Raw genomic sequence first — 20,605 nt, 5'->3', positions numbered from 1 at the left:
ATTCAAGTGACAAAATAATTTAACTCTAGAATATCTTTTTTATTTAAATTTGAATGAGAAATACAATTGAGATCACAGTCTATGAAAAAATAGATAGTGAAATCTTTCTTTTTTCTAGATTGGTTTGGCTGTTGGGGATATCGCTGAAGTGCAGAAATATGCTGCACTCAAAAGGATTGCAATGCAGGTGAGTATGTTTTTCCACAGTATGTTTACTGTGGAAGCATCAAATATTGGAAGTACATATCACTGCTGGAACACTAACATTGCTAGAATTTAAATAGTTGATTTGTCATCACATTCCTAACTATCTTAGGATACCTGTAAAGCAAATTGGTGAACATGGCATCTTATTCTGAATCTCATTCTCACTCCTGAGTCATTTCCCCAGAAGTGTACAAGCAAATGCATTTTTAAGGAATTTTTCAACCATCAGTTAAAGCAATTCTGAGTTTTCCCAAAAGCAGAGTCTCAAAATCAGTAACTGCAATGCTTGAAATCGCAGAGTTGTCTTGAGGTGGCCACCTAAAAAACAGAGGCTAGTCAAAAATAAGAGAATAAAAGTAGGTATTTGTTTGAAGGGCCTTCAAAGATACACCGTGGGCAGTCAAGAGGCTATACCCAAGATGGACCCTGGGTCACCGGTTCTTCACACTTTTATAAGTTTGGTCGATTTGCATATCAGGGTTAATTCTCCAATTATAACCTCAGTTAATGATGTAATTACTCCAAGTTTGCCCCCCCCCCCCCCCCCAGGCTTTGGTTTACCCATTTTGGGGTCTGGTGTCCTTGAAGAGCAAACCTTGAGAGGCTTATTATGTCTAACCAGCAGGAGAGAAGAGTAGTTAACAGGCCACATGAAACTTCAGAGTTACTCATTAAGCAGTGCAGGATTTGAAAAATATAAAAGTTAAAACTTAAGGCATCATTCCTCCTCTTTAGAGGCTTGACAAGGCCTCTACCTTGTTGAGACTCTATTCTAAATATTATAAATATCTACTCTAAAAGCAGTATACATCTAACAATAGTATAATATACACAAGAATTATAATTACAAGTACTATGAACAACTCTTTAATGCAGGGCCAGTTTGGTAACCATGAAGTCAGGGTGTGGAAGATATAATCAGAGCTCAGAGTGTTATCTTTGAATACTATCTAATGTAAGATCTGAGTTGGTTCTCAAATTGTAAACAAATTTTGCTGTTCTTTCCACTTTGGTTTACATGTCAATTGTTAGCTCTGTATCCAAATGAATGTCTTTGGATACACTTTGGACTAGAATCATATGCAAATTTTGGTTCCAAACCTGAGTCAGGTTACCAACTGTGTAGATAACAAGCACAGGAAAAGAATCATTGAAACTACATCATCTTTGTTTGTATCAGTCTCTGTTTTCTCAGTTGTTTCAGGAGCAGAAGCCTTCTTAACTCTGGACTAGTGAATCCAGGGTTCTTTGCCTGCGACTTTGATTGTGGTGAGGGTGGTCCGCAAAATCTGGAATGGTCCTCTCCACTTGGCCTGTAGAGGATCACTGTCCCACCACTTAACACAGACCCAGCCTCCAGGCTGGAAGGGATGTGCAGGGGTGTCCAGTCCTATGGGTCTGGATAACACAATGTAATTCTGGAGCTTCTGCAAAGTGGAACCTAAAGTCATCAGATATCTCTGCAAATCGAGTTTCCCCCTTATGTGAATTTCACCTGGAACATGTGGACTTTGGTATGGCCTGCCATACAATATTTCATAGGGACTGATGTTATCCCTCTGCCTTGGTTGTATGCAGATCCTCAGCAAAGCTACAGGCAAGGCCTGAACCCACATCATGGATGTCTCTTGACAAATTTTGCTGATTTGTACTTTAAGGGTTCCATTCATGCGTTCGACTTTATTGCTTGCTCGGGGTCTGTAAGGTATGGGAAGATCCCAAGCAATTCCCAAAATCTGACTCACCTCCTGAATCACATTTGCAACAAAATGTGGTTCCCTGTCTGGGGCCATACCCAAAGGATCCCCAAACCTCAGTGTTACATGATTAAGCAAAACTTTCACCACCTCCTTGGCTGTGTTAGTGCGACGGGTAAGCTTCAGGCCATCCACTGAAGGTGTCAAACAATACCAGTATCTACCTGTATCCTTCTTTGTGTGGTAACTCAGCAGAGTCTATTTGCCAGTAATCTCCAGGAAGATCCCCTGCCTTTGTTACTCCTAACATAACTCTTTTCCTTGTATCAGGATTGTTTTTACAGCAGATTTCACACTTGCTCGCTACTGATTGTACGATATCTGCCATTCCCTTTCCTATTACTACCTTTTTCAGATGTTTAAAAAGATTTTCAACCCTAAATGTGTGCTTCCATGTTCTCTTCGAGCTAGCTTTCAAAGGATTAGAGGTGGAACTACAACCTGATTCACTGGTATAACAGGCCATCCATTTTCTGTGATCTCAGCCTTAAGAGACTTGATTAACTTGTGGTCTGCCTGATCATACTTTGGGGTGAACCCTGAAAAATCAATCTCTTTTTGTGGAATTACTGCAAGAATACCTTTTTCTGCAACTCCATTTGCTGTTTCATCAGCAAAGTGATTTCCCAGTTCTGGAGTGGTTTTCCCTTTATGGTGACCCCTACAATGCATGATAGCTACTTCTGTGGGTCTTTTGATGCTCTCTAAGAGGGCAAGGATTTGTTCAGCGTGTTTGATTTGATTATCTTGAGTGTTCAACAGTCCTCTCTCCTTCCAGATGGCTCCATGGGCATGGAAAACACTAAATGCATATTTAGAGTCAGTCCATATATTTACTTTCTTTCCTTCGCTCAGGTCCAGGGCCCTTGTCAGCGCAGTCAGTTCAGCTCTCTGTGATGACACATCTGCTGGCAGGGCCTTTGCCTTGTTCACCTCGTCCTGGGTTTTTAACTGCATAACCCATCATTCGTTTACCATTTCTCATGAAGCTGCTCCTGTCTGTAAACAGCTTCCAGTCTGGCTTCTCTGGGGCATGTCCTTCAGGTCTGGTCTGCTGGAATAGACCTCCTCAATTGTCTGCAAACAGTCATGCTCAGGCACATCGTCAGTTTAAGCAGAGGACAGAAACATGGCAGGGTTACCAAGAGAAGTTGTTTTCAAGGTAACATCATTCTGCTCCAACAACAGTGACTGATATTTAAGCATCTGGTTGCCAGACAACCAATGTCCTCCTTTCTGTTCTAATACTACTGCTACTGCGTGTGGCACATACACTACAATGTTGTCCAAGGGTGAGTTTTCGGGCCTCTTGAATCAAGGTGACAATACCCACCACAGCCTTCAAACACTCAGGCCATCCTTGGCTAATATTGTCTAGCTGTTTGGAAAAGTAGGCCACAGCCCTCCATGGGCTTCCGAGGCACTGTGCTAACACACCCAATGACACATTGAGTCTCTCATGTATAAAAAGTTCAAAAGGTTTAGTTAAGTCTGGTAAACCCAGTGCTGGAGCTGACATTAGAGAGTGTTTCAGCTGTTTAAATGCAGATTTTGTGCTCTCAGTCCATGTAATGATTCCCTTTTTGGCTGCTTTTAATGCTCCATACAGGGGCCTTACCAGTAATCCATAGTTTGGTATCCAGTCTGCACCACCCAACCATTCCCAGGAAAGCTTGCATCTCTATCACGGTGTGGGGCTCTGGAAGTCAGCAGATGGCTTCTTTCCGTTCTTTGCTGAGCTGTCAGTGTCCACAAAAGATCTCAAGTCCCAAATAAACTACTGCTTCCTTGGCAATCTGTGCCTTGTCTTTAGAAACTCTGTACCCACTCAGTCCCAAAAAGTTTAACAAGCTTACAGTGAGCTGGATGCAGTCATCTTGCGTTTCAGCTGCAATTGAGATGTCATCAACATATTGAAGAATAACCCCTCCTGGCTCTTGTCTCCCCCAGTCCTCCAATTCCTTTGCTAGCTGGTTTCCAAATATTGTTGGGCTATTCTTGAAACCCTGGGGTAGGACTGTCCAAGTAAGATGACTTTTCCTCCCTATTTTGGGATTTTCCCACTCAAAAGCAAAGAGCTCCTAGCTGTTTTTATGCCCAGGAATGCAGAAAAAGGCATCCTTCAGGTCTACAACAGTAAACCACCCTAATTCGTCTGTCAGTGTGGTCAAAAGAGTATAGGGATTTGCTACAACTGAATGTATGTACTCTGTAATTTTGTTAATTGCTCTTAAATCTTGCACTAATAGATAACTCTTACCATCAGCTTTCTTTACTGAAAGGATGGGTGTTATACCTGGACTCACATTGCACTAATAGCCCATGTCAGAGGAATTTTTCAATTATAGGTTCCAATCCTCTACAACTTTCTGATTTCAAAGGGTACCGTTTTTGCCTTACCGGTGTAGCTCCTGATATGAGTGCAATGCTCACTGGTTCTGCCTGTTTGGATCTTCCTGGGACATCACTGGCCCACACAATTGGATTGACAGCATTTTCAACTTTGATGAGGATTTCACCACATCTGTCCTGCATAAAAAGTGCGGCAACTTCGACAAATTTAGATTCAGGAATTATAACTCATACACCCTTTCCTTTTCCTTTTTGAATTTAATTTCAGCTTCCAATTTCTCCAGTAAATCCCTCCCCAGCAATGGTTTAGGGTAATTAGGCATATAAAGGAATTGGTGAGTTACCCAGTGCTTCCCCAGTTTAAATTTCAAAGTTTAGAAGAAAGGCCATGTTTCAGTTACCCCTGTTGCCCCAACAACATGAACAGTATCTTGACTTAGTTTCCCTTCTAAAGTATTTAATACAGAATATGCTGCTCTGGTATCTACCACAAATTCGATATCATCTTTTCCCAGCTTAGCTATAACCGAAGGCTCTGCTGGGGGAAGAGCCTTTGGTCCCCATCACTCTGAGTACAAGTCTTGTCCCACTGGGAGTTGGGGAACTGGAGGTTTCTTCTTCAACATCGGACAGTCACTTTTCCAATGTCCGTTTTTCTTCCAATAGGCACACTGATCTTTGTCCATAGGGGAAGAAGTTCTCTTGGGTGGCTTCTCCTGGCTAACTCTCTTGCTAGGATGGTGTCTAACTTTGTCACTTGGGTCTCTGTCCCAATACACTTTCCAGGATACTTCTGACAATTTATTTATGTCTTGAACCCCATCTAATTTTTGCAGCTTTCTTCTTATATTGTTTGTATCTTGACCCATAAACAAGAGAACTAGGTGTGTTTTCCCCTCAGCTGAATCAGGATCTAGGTTTGTATATCTGATAGCAGCTTCTCTTAACCTATTTAAAAAATCAGTGGGAGAGTCATCATAAGTTTGCTTTACTTTGTAGAGTTTTGGCCAATTAAGAGCTTTAGGGACACCATGTTTTAACCCATATACTATGAGATTTTGATATCGTTTTAATCTTGCCATCTCTTCTGGCATATTTGGGTCCCACCCTGGATTATCCACTGGAAAAATTTCAGTAACCGTACCTTGTATTGCCCTGCTTGCTATATTTGCCTCTGAAGGATTTATAACAGCTTCATTAACCATCTTTATCTCAGTGGGATCAAGAAATGTGTCCGTCATAGATTTCAAATCACTCCAGTCAGGGTTTTGTGTGTTAATTGCCCTACCTACCAAATTAGCTACTTTATCTGGGTTTTCTTTATATTTTCCAATGGTGGCCTTCCATTGTTCTAACTCTACGAGAGAGTACAGAACTGTCATATATAGATGGGTCCCTGATTGCCAACTGCTTGCCTCAAAGGGGCTTGCAGAACAGGTTCTTCCCTTTTTGACCTAGTACATTTGGCTATTGGACTACATTCTCTTATGGCTCTTCTTGCAATCTTTCCCCTCTTTTGACTGCTTAAAGCAGCTACTATTTCATCTTCCCCTTTTGAAGAGCTACCTGAGCGAGAGCTCTCTGATTCCATTGAATCTGCTGTGTTAGATCTTCCTTGGCCAGTCCTGGCACTACAAATCACTGACCACAACTTGCTTTGTCATAGGAGCTGGGTGGTCCCTGGCCCTGCTCGCATCTCCTGAGCCAGTTCCCCGGCGTGCCATGGAGACTCAAGGACCTGAGAGCGGGAGGGACACCACTCCCTCTGTGAGAGGTCCCCTCTCAGCCATCTCTGTGGACGGTTCTGCCCTCCGGCTCCACGCCCAGGGGCGGGGCTGTGGGCTGCACACACTGGCTGTCTCCTCACCTCAGTCCCTCCCACCCAGGGCCGACCTGAGGAAAGCAAGAAACAGAGACAAGGGGGGCATCCAACCAGGTGCCGACGGGGACGCCTGTGCCATCCATGGTCGCCACGGCCACTCCGCCTCTTCTTTTATTGTCAGGGCCTTTGCCAAAGCTGCATCCCCCCCCCTCCAGCTGCCCCTGCCCGTGGTGGCAGCAGCACAGGTTGTGGGGGAGGGGCCATAATGGCCCCTCAAAAGTAGAGAACTTATGCAGTGGAAAGAAGGTACACAAAAATCAAAAGGACACAAAATTCATTCTGCTATACTAAATTGTCATTAGTTAAAGGAGTGCACATCTATGTGGAGTCATTAATTCTGCTAAGATACTCAATTCTGGTATGACTATGTAGTTTTAATGTCTGGGCTGGACTATTCAAATGTTATACCACTGTTTGCAGTGTGGAGAACTACTCCACAGTAGTACAGTAGGGAATTGAATATAATGGCATGATGGTTATTTTCACATAAACATATCTCATTCTAAATGCAAAACTACATTTAGGTTAATCTTCACACCAACTTAGAGAAGAAGCTGCCATTTTGGTTCTTAAGTCGGGTGGACCAGGAATCAATCACTGTATATCCCAACAGGCCGAGATACTGTGGATTTATGGTAAGATGGTGAATATTACATAGAAGAATTCTTTCCAAAAAGGGATATGATTAACTTTGTACACACATTGCTAAGGACATTGTGTTAATAAGACTCAATCATTAACTGACATCAAGGGAATTGTGATTAGACCTTGACTAAGGTCAGTGAAAATGATAAATCAGTTTGAGTGCAGCGGTATTCAGATATAATTAATGTTTGAATACTCAGTGAACTGTAACTTTATTAAGTGAGACAAGCTACAAAGGATGTTCAGATAAAAAGTAGAATTACTCCCTTTTGGCTTTTCTTCTTTTATTTGTTTACTTGCATTTCAGCTGCTGTTGATAGACTGAATTTTCTTATAAAACAAATTTTGCAAAATAAATGTTTTAATATATAAAAAAATGACATCATAACAGAAATTCTTTTCAGTGTTAACACTGTGTGAAGACTTACCATTCACGTATTTAATCTATTGTCAGACTATAGGATCTATTTAAGTTTGGTTCCATGTTTTGTTTAGAGCGTGTTCCAATATTGCTTTGGGTGTGAGGACTCTACCACATATGCGCAGAGCCCTGATACAACACTAGAACTGGAAGTTCTGAAGCAGAAATACAGGTATTTTTAGTGATATTTTACTGATGTAAAAATAAGTAGAGCAAATATTACAAACATACTTCTATTTTAGAAAGCATTCTAAAGCTCCATACTGTACGTAAGAAAAAAGTAACATTCCACGTTCCCCAGCCCAAACCAACACAGCTTGCTGCTCATTAATGTAATCTGAAGTAATGGGGAAGATGCATTTTCATTTTAGAGATTTGTGTATGGAGCTTTTCAAGGGTTATTTGGAACTCTCAAGTGATGTCATTCCAGTTGGTTTGCAAGTATATGCAATCTGTTACTGACTTTCCGCTGGTCTGATGGTAAATCAGGTTCAGATTGTTTCCCCAGAAATGGATTGGTGTCTTGATTCTCCCTTGAACAAACCCCGTTTCTCAAAGGCTTGGAAGGTGTTCTTTGTACTTTCTTGACTTACTCATCATACCAACATATCCATAAGAATGGTTCCAAAAAAAGTTTTCTGTGAATGTACAGCTAGAAAAAAGTATTCTTTCTCACTCAGTCTCACTTTCCTATGCACTTTTTTTCTCTCCATTTTTTTCTTTCCCTTTTTTATTTAACCTACCAAATTTTTGTCTTCCTGCACGGATTCAGATTGAGTATTTTTTTTGCATGAAAAACTAAGCAAGAGTTGAAGGAGGGTGAAACTACACCCTACAGATATAGGCAAATTATGGACCTAGCAAGTCTTTCTTCAAATGCATACTACATCAATATATTATAAAACAGATTCTTTCTTGGTTGGGATTTTTTTGCTACAGAGAAGGAAGAAAACTATAATTTTATAAAATTCTTTGCAATAGAATAACTTGTGACAATATCATTATGGAAAGTTATTTTTACTACTCTGAAAATATTGACTGAAAACTCTTACTATGTTGCCAGTATGTTTTTATTATCAGAGTTCAAAACAGAGCTCAGTTGCTGCTGGAGCTAGTGTCAGTCAGTGCTGGGTGTATATATTTTTGGGTTTTGGTTTGGGGTGGGGTGGGGTTTTTTTTTGTTTTGTATTTTTATTCTTGTGATTTTCATATATTTTAACATCTGTTACCATTTCTTGTTTAAAAAACACCAAACCAAACGAATAAAGAAAAAACCCCTAACTATGTCTATAGCCCCCCAACTGTTCTTCACAAAGAGCCTTTTCAGTCATGAGATTTCATGTTGTAATTTAGTGAGTCTAGACATTCAGAAAAGTAGATTTTCCAAAATTCCTGTTTGGTAGTTTTATAAAGACAGTTTCTAGACACATTTCCCATTTCTTTCATTGTTTCTTTAAAGATAACAGATACTGTGTTATGTATGTGTGATTCTAACTTAGGTTAAATACTTAATTGCATCAATTGCACTTTGGCTAGCACTTTGAGAGAGAACAGTTAGGGCCTCATCAGTATTTCTCATATGCTGTAAAAGTAGTTGTGAATGTCACTAATGTTTTGGTTGCTTAATTGCTATTGCAGCTCTGTCCTTTTCCTTGCCAGACAAGAAAATAGGTCAATAGGAAAAACTTTTGATAGAACAGTCAACAACCTTATTTTGAGAGTGAAGTTGCTTCTACCTTAACTATATATTGAGTTACTTTTCACAAGAACCACGGATTTGTTCTTTAATCCTGTTTCCTGTAACATGGATAAGTACTTCAGCTTGAAGAATTAAATGTATTCTAGATGATAGTCCTTGTTAGCAGAACAGTTTAGTTAAGTACTGTCAGAAGGGTGAAGTTAAGTACTGTCAATTCTTGCATCTGTAATTTTAATGACTTAAATGTCCTTTGAAATCGAATGACTAAGCCTGATGCATATTTGTTTGTTTGTTTGTTTGTTTGTTTGTTTTTTAGGCTCAAAGATATATCAACATTGTTGGAAAAGCAGCATGACCTCATTAAACTGATTATCCAAAAAATGGAGATAGTGTCAGAGGCTGAGGATGAAGACAGCAATGATCTATTTCAGCACAAATTTAGGAAAAGGCAGTTAGAGCACAAGAATAGTAAATGGGATACAGTGTTAAAAGCTGTTAAAACAAATGTGCCTAACCCAAGCACAGAAAAGAACAATAGCTTCTTCTAGACTTGGCTATGATATCATGTTGTATTATCATTTTGTTCTACCTTAGGGTCACTTCTCATATTGTCTTTGCATAATGTTAATGTGATACATCATGTACTCAAGTATAAAAAAGGCCAGATCCAAAACCAGGATGCAGGTGCTCAAAACATTATTTAAGGAGACTGGAGATGTATACATCCAAAACTGTGATCCTAAAAATGAGTGGCTAATCAGGAAAGTGCCTAACTCAACAGAGGTCAACCTTGCTGTCCTGGCAGTTCCCAAGGCTTCTGTCTAGATCTGTTCCTGGCTTTGTCCTTAGTACACTTAGGTCTGTATGTAATTACATTATTTTCTGTTACGAGTATTTTTACAATTTCTAAAGTTTTAGAAATTAGATTCTAGTAATTTAGTATTCAGCTGTTTGGAGAGAGCCAATGGACTTTGTGTAGCTTAAGGAAAAGTACAAAACTAATCTGACAGTGTGTTGGAAGTTTTGCTGAGTAGGGACTGCGGGATCAGGCCTGAAAGGTAGGAAGTAAAGGGTAATGAAGCTGTAATGTAAGGGAAGAACTGCTTTCTTTTATAGATAAGTGGAAGCAATTCACAGAGGGATCATTTGTACTAGCATGCATATAGCTTTGTTAGAATGACATGTTTAATATTAGTCATTTACAACTTGCTGTTCTTATACTGCTAATGTGATTTTGGCCTTTCCAATAACCTAAAACTGATCTTGCTACTTTAATCCGTGCTTTGGTTTTATTATTCATTTACTGAATATTCAGTGCATTATGTAATATATGGTAATATATTAAATTTAGAAATAAACATTAATTAAAATGTGTTTAAGTACCCAAATACATTTGTTTCAAAACCAGTGCTAATAAACTAATTATGACTATACATGGTGGTAATGCTCTGTGGTCTGCTTTTGAATTCAGACATTTTCTTTAACAACTTAGTATACATTAATTCTTCTCGTAAAAAAACAGTTATGATTCCTGTTTATTTAAAAGGTAGTCACTAGAAGGTAACTCACACTGTACAGAACTTGTCCAGTCTTCAGAAAACACTGGAAGGTGCACTGTAAATTAGTGCGACTTGTGCCTTAAAATTGCTACAGATGTTCAGTAAGCAAAATTCTTTCTCACCCAACTGCTCTATCCCAGTTTTGAGACTTTAAATCCTGGCCAGATAAAATAGAGAAAGGAGGAGGCTGCTGGAGGAGCAGCTCTGCTCCAGGGCCAAGCCTGGTGTGACACTGTGAAACAAGGAGAGAACATGTAAGCAGAGTCAAAGCAGAAAGTAAAAATATAACCATAGTCTCTGAAATTGTTGTGGCCCCTAAAGTCAGATCTATTCCTGTGAATAAATTGTTGAGGTTTTCTGCACTGCTCCCTCTGTCAGTAGAAGGAATGCCCAGGTTCTCATGATAGGGCTGAACTTGAAAAATGTAATAACAAAGGTAATTTTAAATTCCTGACAGTCTGTGCCATTAACACTAGATGGCAGTGAGTGATAGCACTTTTGGGTAAGAAAATTGGACCTAAATGCATTTTGAGTGAAGAGGAACAGTAGTATGGTTACAGCACAAGCAAAGGAGTCAGCACTCAAAAATTTTGAGCCTTTCGAGCCTCTTTAAACAGAACTTTGAGACCTTTTTATACAGCTGCCTCTCAGCTTTTCTGAATGTTCAACTTATAATTTGAAAAAAGTTTTCCTTTCCAATTTTAAATAGAAAGACAGAAATAAATTATTTTATAATTAGCTAATACAATAACATTGAATGAATTACTTATCTTTCTATGGAAATCATCAGACTAAGATTATTTATCATGTGATAGAGCTGTCTAATAGAACTTAAGTACAGGAGGTGTAGAGTTTAAGGAAAAGTACAAGTACAATTGGAATAAAAATCACTGTTAAAAAAATTGTGTAGACTGAGCTGAAGATGCTGCGCCATTTCAGCAATCTCTATAACCAATCCTGTTAGAATCATTATGGTTGGAAAAGACTTCTAAGTAAGGTAAAGCAAAAGACCATTGAGTACAACCATTAACTTAACACTGCCAGGTCCACCACTAAACCATGTCTCTAAGCACCATATCTACATGGGTTTTTTTAATTCTTCCACGACAGTAATTTCATTTTCCTGGGCAGCCTGTCGCAATGCTTGACCACCCTTTCAGTGAAGGAATTTTTCCTAATATCCAATGTAAACCTCTGCTGGCTCAACTTGAGCCAATTCCTCTTGTCCAATTGCTTGCTATGTGGGAGAAGAGACCAACCTTCCCCTGTCTAGATATGTTACATGTTAGTTACAGCCAAATATATGTTAACCAAAAGTGTCATAATATGAATTTTTAAATTCACACTTAGGAATTAATATGGATAAATTCTACTGAAATGTGTCCTCTGGGTGTGAATATAGTATCTGCAAACTGTGATGGGTGTATATCTGTACCCAATACTCACTGACTTCCCTTTAGTCTGTATGGAAGTAACACCTTTTCAATTGGGTTACTTTTCAATTACTGACGGCTCTGTAGGCGTACATAGTCACCTTTTGTCTCTCTCAGGATTGTATATCAAATATTGCTGATAGTGAGGGTAAATATTCCATTTCATTTCCTGCTGCTCAGCAGTGCTGTCACTGTTTTCTCCTCAAGATGAATGGCAATATGGTTCAGTCAATGGCACCATCTCCTCCCACCAAAACGAGATCAATCCCATGAGTTCCTGTTGGGAAGACTGATTTGTGCCTCATCTGTATGACACACAGGAAGGTCACAATTTGGGAGAAGAAATGAAATTTCTGCTTGAGCTGGTAGTCTGAAACAAGATGGCAATCCTTTGCTGAAACCAAAGATCCAGATGCCTGACTTTGTAGCATCGGATTCTTGCTGATAAGGACGGACTAGCAAAATACTTTGCCCATGTAAATTAAAATTAGCTAGAGCAATAAAATATATCCTCGGTAGAAAATCTGAAGTGCCCAAATTTGAAGTGGATTAGAGTGAGACTCTTTTCAGTAGGTAGGAAGTAACTTGCTTCAAGCTGTCTAGTGTGCATATTGGTGTTCTCCAGGATATGCTGCTGGAACAAAGACAAAGCCACTCTATAAGTAGTTTTCCATCATTTTTTGACTCACAATTTTTCTTCAAAGAAATAGCCTTGTGTTCTTTCGTTCTGTTGTATAATACCATTTTGTTATCTGCGACATACTGAAAATGTGACTTTGTGAAACATTTCACAACAAAATGCTGTGTGAAAAATTGTGTTATAGAGGATTGGTAGAGGAGAACTCGCCCACACCCCCAAAATCAGCTGGGAATGATTTCAAACCCTTGAGGGCTAGACATATTAAGAAAGAAGAGGAATCTATATGAACAAAGTGGTGGTCCATCTCACTGGTTAGATTTTCGTTGAGATGAAATGCCCATAAGCAGAGCATGTGTTAAGAGACAGAAGAGATGAGACAATATCCTTAGTCTGTAGAGGAGGACCCAAGAGAAGAAACCAGAGTCAGATTTTCCCTTAGGTTGATGCCCTTTTACCCTGCCCTGTAGGTGTAAGGAATCACTTCGGCTACAACATGGTATGCATCAGTTGTAAGCTGTCTTTACATTGACTGACAAGGGGTCTCACTTTGGGCAGGAATTCATGTAATGAACAGACAAAGTATAGGAGTGTAGCAAACCTCACCCTGGAGTAACAGTCAGCATGAGAGTTTTTTGAGCTTTCCCTTTTGAATGATTGAGCATTACAAAGAATGACACAGGAGCTGAGAAAATCTCTGATACCAAAACTAAGCACTGCTTAAAGGCAGCATCTTCTGAGCAGTAAAAAGATACTGGGTGGTGCCAGTAAAAAGATACTGGGTGGTGCCAAGGTGCAAATCCGTACCGACACAGGAACTGCAAGAGAGACTTGCATGAGCCAGGGCACGGTTGGTCCATGCACAGGCCACTCAGGCATACCTGAACCTCTTAGGTAAAGATTTTTGCATCCTTATAGAAATGCACCAAGACAATGTCACTGTAACTTCGAGAAGGTGCTTCAGATGCTTGAATGCATCAGTGTTGTAGAGATTAACTCTATCACAGCTGAAACCAGGACACTCAGGCAGGGAAAAATCTCAGCAATGGTAAGATTTAATTTAGAAGTCAAGATGGGAAGTAATGCAAGTGATGAGAAGGATGCATTTTATGTTGTTTCATAGTTGGGAATCACAGCTTAAAAAGCAGGGCAAAGTTTAAGGCTATTAATTTCAGAAATTTTTAGTAGTGTTGTTAGTATTTATTTATCCAGAGATGTAACTGCAGTCTAAAAATTGACCAGCAGCAGGGAATTGAGGATTGCAAAAAACAGAAGGTTCAAACTGGCCAATAACTCAGATAAAAAAATGAAGGGAGAGGAACTGGGACTAACATTGACATTAGTGTGATCACATTAAAAAGACAGAAAGCCCCAAGGTACCACTGGCCCTATCTGAGTACAACAGTGCTGCTCACAGCAATGTCAAATTCAGCTGCATTCAGCCACATGGGATCAAGGATAGGGAGAGTTAAGATCATTTAAACTTTTAAAAGCGGGAAGTGTGCTTCTCAGCTCAGTCCTGATGATAATCCCTGGAGCTGGCAATGTCCATGGGAATGATTCAACAAGGCAGTATGGAAGTGATGCTGTGAGAGATAGGCATAATGTACCTCAGAGTCATTTCTCATCGCCTGAGCTGACTCACTTCCTGCAGATTCAGATTTTAACATTTATTGGCATATCTGCCTAGTCTGTGAGATAATTACAATTGCATTAAATGGCTGAAAGTAATCATGGTTAGAGGCTGCCACTGGCAATGTGACTCCCACCCCAGGTAGAGTAGCCCATGGGCAGAGGGGCACCTCTCCCCTGAATTGTGTGGAACAGGCTGGAGTCTGGCACTCCAAACACCACCTGAGAGAGACGTCTCCTCTTGTTGGATTTTAGTTGTGATGGTGTCAATACGCAGCAAAAGGAAAGGCAACAGCTTGAATCTCAGGTGGCTCTAGTGAGTCTGTAGGGTGTTCTGAATGTGCTTACCTCGTACAGTTTTGAGGAGAGGTAGGATTAGTGTTTGTATCTGGTCCAAGTTTAGGCCCTGACTCTTTCTCCCTTAAGAAAGCTGGCTGATAGTCCTGTAAAATGTTTTGTGGACAAGTTTTACACACAAAGGAAAAGTTGGGGAGTCTGCATCACTTCAGCCTTTAACCTCAACCCAACAAACTTTGATTATAAATGGAGCTGGACTGATTTAATTTCATTAGATTTTATTCCTTTATTAGTTACAGTAAAACTTTCTCTTTGCTTATGTAAAAAAGAAACTCCTCTGTTATTTCATGTTTCCTCATAAATATATAAAACTAGCCAAAAGACTTCTCTATTTTCTTCATTCCTTCATCTGACTCAAATAAATGATATTTTGCTTTGAAAAGTTCTCTAATATTTTGTAACAAGAGCAAATAAGTACTAGGGATAAAAAAAATACAAGCTACAATTATGTTAGATAAAGCAGAGACAGATGACCACAATCAGAAGCATGCACATTTACCCTCCCACCCACCAGACAAGTGGGGTCTTGTGGAAGGAGTGAGGGACAAAAATTAGGCTGGTACAACCACAAAAAAACATTTGGGGAAGTGAAAGAGAGTGTTTCCCACATAAACTTCGTACAGGAAGGTAAGGCAGAAGTATGCATTTATAAACAGCTCCTGTAAAAGGAGCCGAGAAAGTGGAGGTGGCTGTTGAAATCCACCTCTGCTGCCCCCAGGACACAGCATCAGCTGTGGCCTGAAGCTGGGAATTCTCCCATGACCTAGGAGACTATCCTAATTTTGCTTCACAGCAGCTGAGGAGGATCTATGATGTCTTCTCTGCCTGTGATCAGTTGTGTGGTGGATGTTGTCACACAGAGAGGTCAGACAAAGGTGGCACAGAGGATGCCACCCCTGAGTTCCCCTTCCTGGCCATAGCACAGCTGAGGCACACCCTGAAGTGCGCAATCTCGCTTTCTCTAGAAAGCCTGAGCACATGAACATGCACTGTTAAAATAGCTATTTTCTTAATTGTGAAATCTATAGATATGAACAGAGAGGCTAAGAAAAATCAGTGGGGAATAGTGAGTGTCAGATGAGGAGGAGAAGGTGCAAATATAAAGCATACCTGACCCAACCAGGGGGCTGCAGGGAATTATGGCAGATCTTAAAAGAGGGGAGAAAACGTGGAAGGTGCTCTATTGACACCAGCTCAGAGGTCACCTGTGACAACAGCAAAGTTATCCGTACTATAAAGCTTCTTAAATTTCACTGGTGAAAGAAAAGGCAAGGGATGCTGGGGGAATTAAGGATGGAGCCAAGAGTCCTCAACAAGGGCTGTGAGTCATAAGGGAGTTTTGTTTATTTTTCCAAAAGAGATAAAAGCATCGTCCACTTATCTGAATAAATACAACAATGCACCAATTATTCCTGAGGAACTCATAAAACATGAGTTTCACTCTAGAGTGAAAATGGAATCCTAGTTCCAGCATGCATATTTTCTGATGTAAAAGCCTGTTTTTAATGTCTAAAATCCTAACTTACAAAATACCCTTTAAATAAAGACTGAATAACTGGGAAAGAGCTTACTGTTGAATTTTGAAACAAAGCAATTCTACACATCTAGGCCCGTGGACTTTTTCCTCCTAGACTTTAAGAAAAGTTAAAACCTCTAATAAGAGAGGCTGAAGAAAATAAAAATGAACATAAGCGAACCACAGAATGGCTGGTGTTGGAAGGTACCTCTGGAGAGGATCCAGCCCAACCCCCCTGCTAAAATAGATTCACCTGGAACAGGTTGCACACCATCTTTTTAATATCTCCAGAGAAGGAGACCCCACAACCTCTAGATAGCTTGTTCCAGTACTCTGTCACCCCCAGAGGAACAAAGGTTTTCCTCATACTGAGATAGAACTTCCTACACTTTAGTTTGGGCCTGTTGCCCCTTGTCCTGGCCCTGAGCATCACTGAAGAGTCTGGCCATTAAGAGAAATATTTGTATGCATTGATAAGATCCCCTCTCAATCCTTTCTCCAGGCTAAACAGGACCAGCTCCCTCAGCCTGTCTTCATGAGAGAGATGTTCCAGCCCCCTAACGATCTTTGTAACTCTCTGTTAGACCCTCTCCAGTAGTTCCTTGTCTTTCTTGTGCTGGGGAGCCCAGAGCTTGACACAGTACTCCAGGTGCAGCCTGAATGCCACACCAATGTGATGGGACTTGAGCCCTCATCCATCACAGACAACCTGCTCTGAGCCCTGCCCCATGCCTTCCAGGTCCATCTGTTTACCTGCACCCCAAGGGAGTGGGATATGTTCTTGCTCTGCCGTGTTACTCAAATGGAACTGATAGCCTTAGAGCTGTTTACTTCAGATACTCCATTCTTAAGTTATAAGAGGTGTTTTTTGTGGTGAGTGTTCCCTACTTTGCTGCCACATTTACCCTTCGCATTGCCTAGGAATTCAGGAAATACTTGAAGGTCTTTCTGATTGCAGGTGGCAATCCTGGTCCTGGTCCCTGCCACAGGACACACACCAGTACTTGCACCTTAGTTAAGGTATGGCATTCCCAGCCTGAAAAAACTTTAGAAATACTGGAGAAATTCATGCAAACCTTCCAGCAAATTATGCCAGATTTCAGAGCATGTGTGGGATGTCTGAATACACCCAGAAGAGAACTACCTCTGACATTTTGCCCTGTGCTACACAATCCCCCATCAAGACTATTCTAATATGAAGAAGCAGCAAACCTGTACTTCTGTAAAAGCATGAGCAGAGTATATGGTCCCTTGCTGTTCAAAATACATCAAGTTGCTGTTCACTGCCACTACCTCCATGCTAGCACAGCACTTGCCTCTCGGCTTCTGTCAGCAAGATCAGGTCATCCAGTGCAAGCAGAACTCATGGGGAGGTGAAACACAAGCAGTGTTGCACCGGGCACCTCCCAGACCTCCCATCTCTATTTGCGGGGTGCACTTCACCACCAGCAGCCAGGAAAGCCAAACAACAGGTGCTGCAGTGTGAGTTATATATTCCAGGACAAAAATAACCTCCCAAAGCAGAGGTGGCCCAGGTGGCCATCCTAATCAATTAGAATCTTCTAATCTTCTGTAGAAACTGAGCTTCTGCCGTTTGCCTTTCGCTGGTTCAGTGGCCTGTGCTCTTCCTGTGATGCAGCCTCAGTATGTTTATAAGAATAGGTATTACTGTGGTATTGTTATAAAAATAAGAAGATATTTTTCAAGATCACCTTCTATACCAGAACCAGCAAGGCAAGGCAGTGACTGGCAAGACATGTGTAGCAGGTGTCACAAGTACTGTAATGTGTGTGGTCTTTCCCAAATTGAAGCCATATGATGTTTTGTGAGAGGCTTTCAGGGTTGCAGAGCCTTGTGGATGCCCTTTCTGTGATGTCACATGTTGCCAACACTTGTAGCACAGCTTGCAACCATGAAAGTGAAGGGATGGTGTAGCTGCCCCAAACCCACCAGTGATTCTTTGTTCCCCCACTCATATTTTGCTGTTAGGCTGACTAATAACTGCACAGAAGTGACAGCATAATAATGACCATGGCAACAAGTCCCACAGATCATTGAAAATGAAGTTCCATTTTTACTTCAGAGAGCTTGAAGTCAGCTTCCAGATGGGGCTCAATGTGGGCAGCAACCTGAAGATGATTCAAGCACAGTCAATAAAATGGGTCCATTAAAGGAAAGCAAGTCCCAATGGAGAAGGAGACAAGAATAGAAAATACTAGCCTATTCCTCATCATTCCTAAATTAATTCAGTTGTCATTGCAGACTAAGTTTTGCCTTAATTTCTTTCTCTGTTATTCTGACCCTGGCCAAGGATCCAGGTTGTCCAAAGTTTCCCTTATCCCTGAAAAGAGCAGTGACACCCATCACAGAGCCTTGCTCTGCTCACAGGGAGCTTCAGACACTAATGTTCACCCACAGAAGGTTAAGGCACAGAATCCAATTTACCCTTCATGCAGGTGCAACAAGGCTGGGTAACGCAATCAGCTGATCATGGACTGAGCTGGTAACTGGGCTGTCAGGCCTCTTCCCACACTGCTGCATCAGCCTGTCACATCCTGGAGAGTCCTCACTAACTGTAGAAACTGACCCTTAATAAAAGTGTAAATTTATTTTCCCTTTTGTAATTTATCCTGATCACAGATTTGCCTGCTGGGGTTGTGCCTGACCTAGCCAAACACAAGCTGTCTATAGCCAGATCCCCCCACCCACAACAGTTTGGTGTGGCAATCTCTGGGAGAGGTTAAAACCAATTTAATTATTTCTCCATTGCTGTGGCTGACAACTGTAGCCATTTTTTATTTCCTAGCAGTGACAGAATTTGTGTTTGTTTTTTTTTTCCTCTTTTCCATAAAAAAACCTTTGGTCTCTTTATATAAAGATTTCACCAAATGCAATAAAACCCACATATACCACTAACCCTGGGATGCTCTTCTCCCCATCTCAACGTTTGGTTGAAATGTAAATTGGGTATCTGATAGACAAGACAGTAGGATTAGACTCTTTTTTCCTGTGTTTTGGTTTATCGGGATACATAGGTTGTATAGTTGGCTATAACAAATGACAATTTAGCAGCCTGAACGATGCCTCTCTGTACAGCCTGAGGAAGGTGGCATTGCTCAGTTTGTACTCCCCTCCCCAAAAAAATGAGTGAAAATCTGAAGATAGGGCACCAGGCCAGCTCTCTGGAGTTCTGTCTTAAGCCTTTGCTGCTCCAGCCAATGTTTTAGCATGATTGTATCAGGAAAACCAGATAGAGAAAACTCTTTTGTTCTTCCTGCCAGCTCTCAGTTAACCTCCAAGCCCTTTGGATTAGCAATATAGTGAGGATGTGTGCCTTGTGCATTTTTTGCTGACTTCCAAGTTGCTCTGTAATGCTTCTTTCTGGGAAAGTGAGCAGCAAGGACTGACTTTAGGGGAATCGTGGTTTGATGGATGTGGGAGGTTTACGTGTTTGCAAAGAAATGTCCTAATTTTTTTCTGATTACTTTTTGTATACATGCCCAGAGATGTGGCTATGGGCCTACTTAGAGCTAATGAAAAAATACATTTGAGGCTTTGGGTGTTTTTAAGGCAAATTTAACCTACTCAAATATCCACTACAGAGTTGTAGCACCACGAGGTTTGCTAGACACACTTTTTATAGCAAAAGCAGCATGGAAGAGCTGGAGTTTTGCCCTCTTCATTACCAGCTCCAAGTCCTGTCCCTGACATTCATGTTAGATTCAGAGGAGAGTGTCAGCATTAGCAAACCAGCTGCCAGGAGCCCATCAGTGGCTCTGCCTGGCATTCCTCTGGGCAATGCTCACTCGCCGCCGGACATCAGCCCTGCTCTCCCCTCTCCCCCTGCCCTGAAGGACACTGTCCTGAGGTGTGACACCCTGCCCTCTTCTGTCTTCATCAGAGAGCCCAGGGAGCGATTAAAATGCTGTTATAAATCATAGTTATTAGCCAAGTGACTCATCTTACAGCACTGAGAAGGAATCTCCAATCTCATGAGTGCTGGGTGTTTGTTACAGAGAGCACTGGGGTGTTGATGAGCCATTATGGTATCCTTATCTTGCATTTCCAACAGCAAAATCCAACCTGTGTTTTACTCATGCTGTTTATATATATCTAATCAAAGTGCATCAGGAAACGTGGAAGACAGCACCAGGGCTGCCTGAGAAACATAATATTTGTCAGAGAGCATTAACTCAGCCTCCCTCTTTCAGGGAATGATAGATGAAGTGTGCCTGAAACTCTGTTTAGATTATGTGAAGTAATGCACTGGTGGTTACATTCATCCTAAGCAAATCATTTTCACTCACTTGAGCTGCCTCACAGAATTTTCCAATAACACTTTAAGCAGCCTTAAACAAAATGAAGTCCTCACGGGTCACTCACATGGGAGCTCCTCCTGGAGCCCACTTGCACAGAGACAGGTTCAGAGGGCTCTATACCTAAAATAGAAGTGGGTCCCAGGCTAGAGCCTTCATTAGCATTGGAGCCAAAGTTTCAGAGCTGCCAGG

The 20,605-nt window shown here is 41.0% G+C and overlaps 1 protein-coding gene across 1 annotated transcript in view; it reads left to right on the top strand.

Moving 5' to 3' along the window:
- Positions 1-10,277, top strand: part of TRPA1 (transient receptor potential cation channel subfamily A member 1) — a 37,390-nt gene extending 27,113 nt beyond the window's left edge. Inside the window, exons 24-27 of the mRNA XM_069006004.1 lie at positions 119-187; positions 6,723-6,833; positions 7,339-7,436; positions 9,280-10,277. Of these exons, the coding sequence (XP_068862105.1) occupies positions 119-187; positions 6,723-6,833; positions 7,339-7,436; positions 9,280-9,511 (510 nt within the window). The 3' untranslated portion in view covers positions 9,512-10,277. The remainder of the gene's footprint in view (positions 1-118; positions 188-6,722; positions 6,834-7,338; positions 7,437-9,279) is intronic.
- Positions 10,278-20,605: the final 10,328 nt, after the last annotated feature.

This window comes from Aphelocoma coerulescens, chromosome 2 (genome assembly GCF_041296385.1).
Source record: "Aphelocoma coerulescens isolate FSJ_1873_10779 chromosome 2, UR_Acoe_1.0, whole genome shotgun sequence".
NCBI classification, from domain to species: domain Eukaryota; kingdom Metazoa; phylum Chordata; class Aves; order Passeriformes; family Corvidae; genus Aphelocoma; species Aphelocoma coerulescens.
This window is presented reverse-complemented; position numbering and strand designations above follow the sequence as displayed.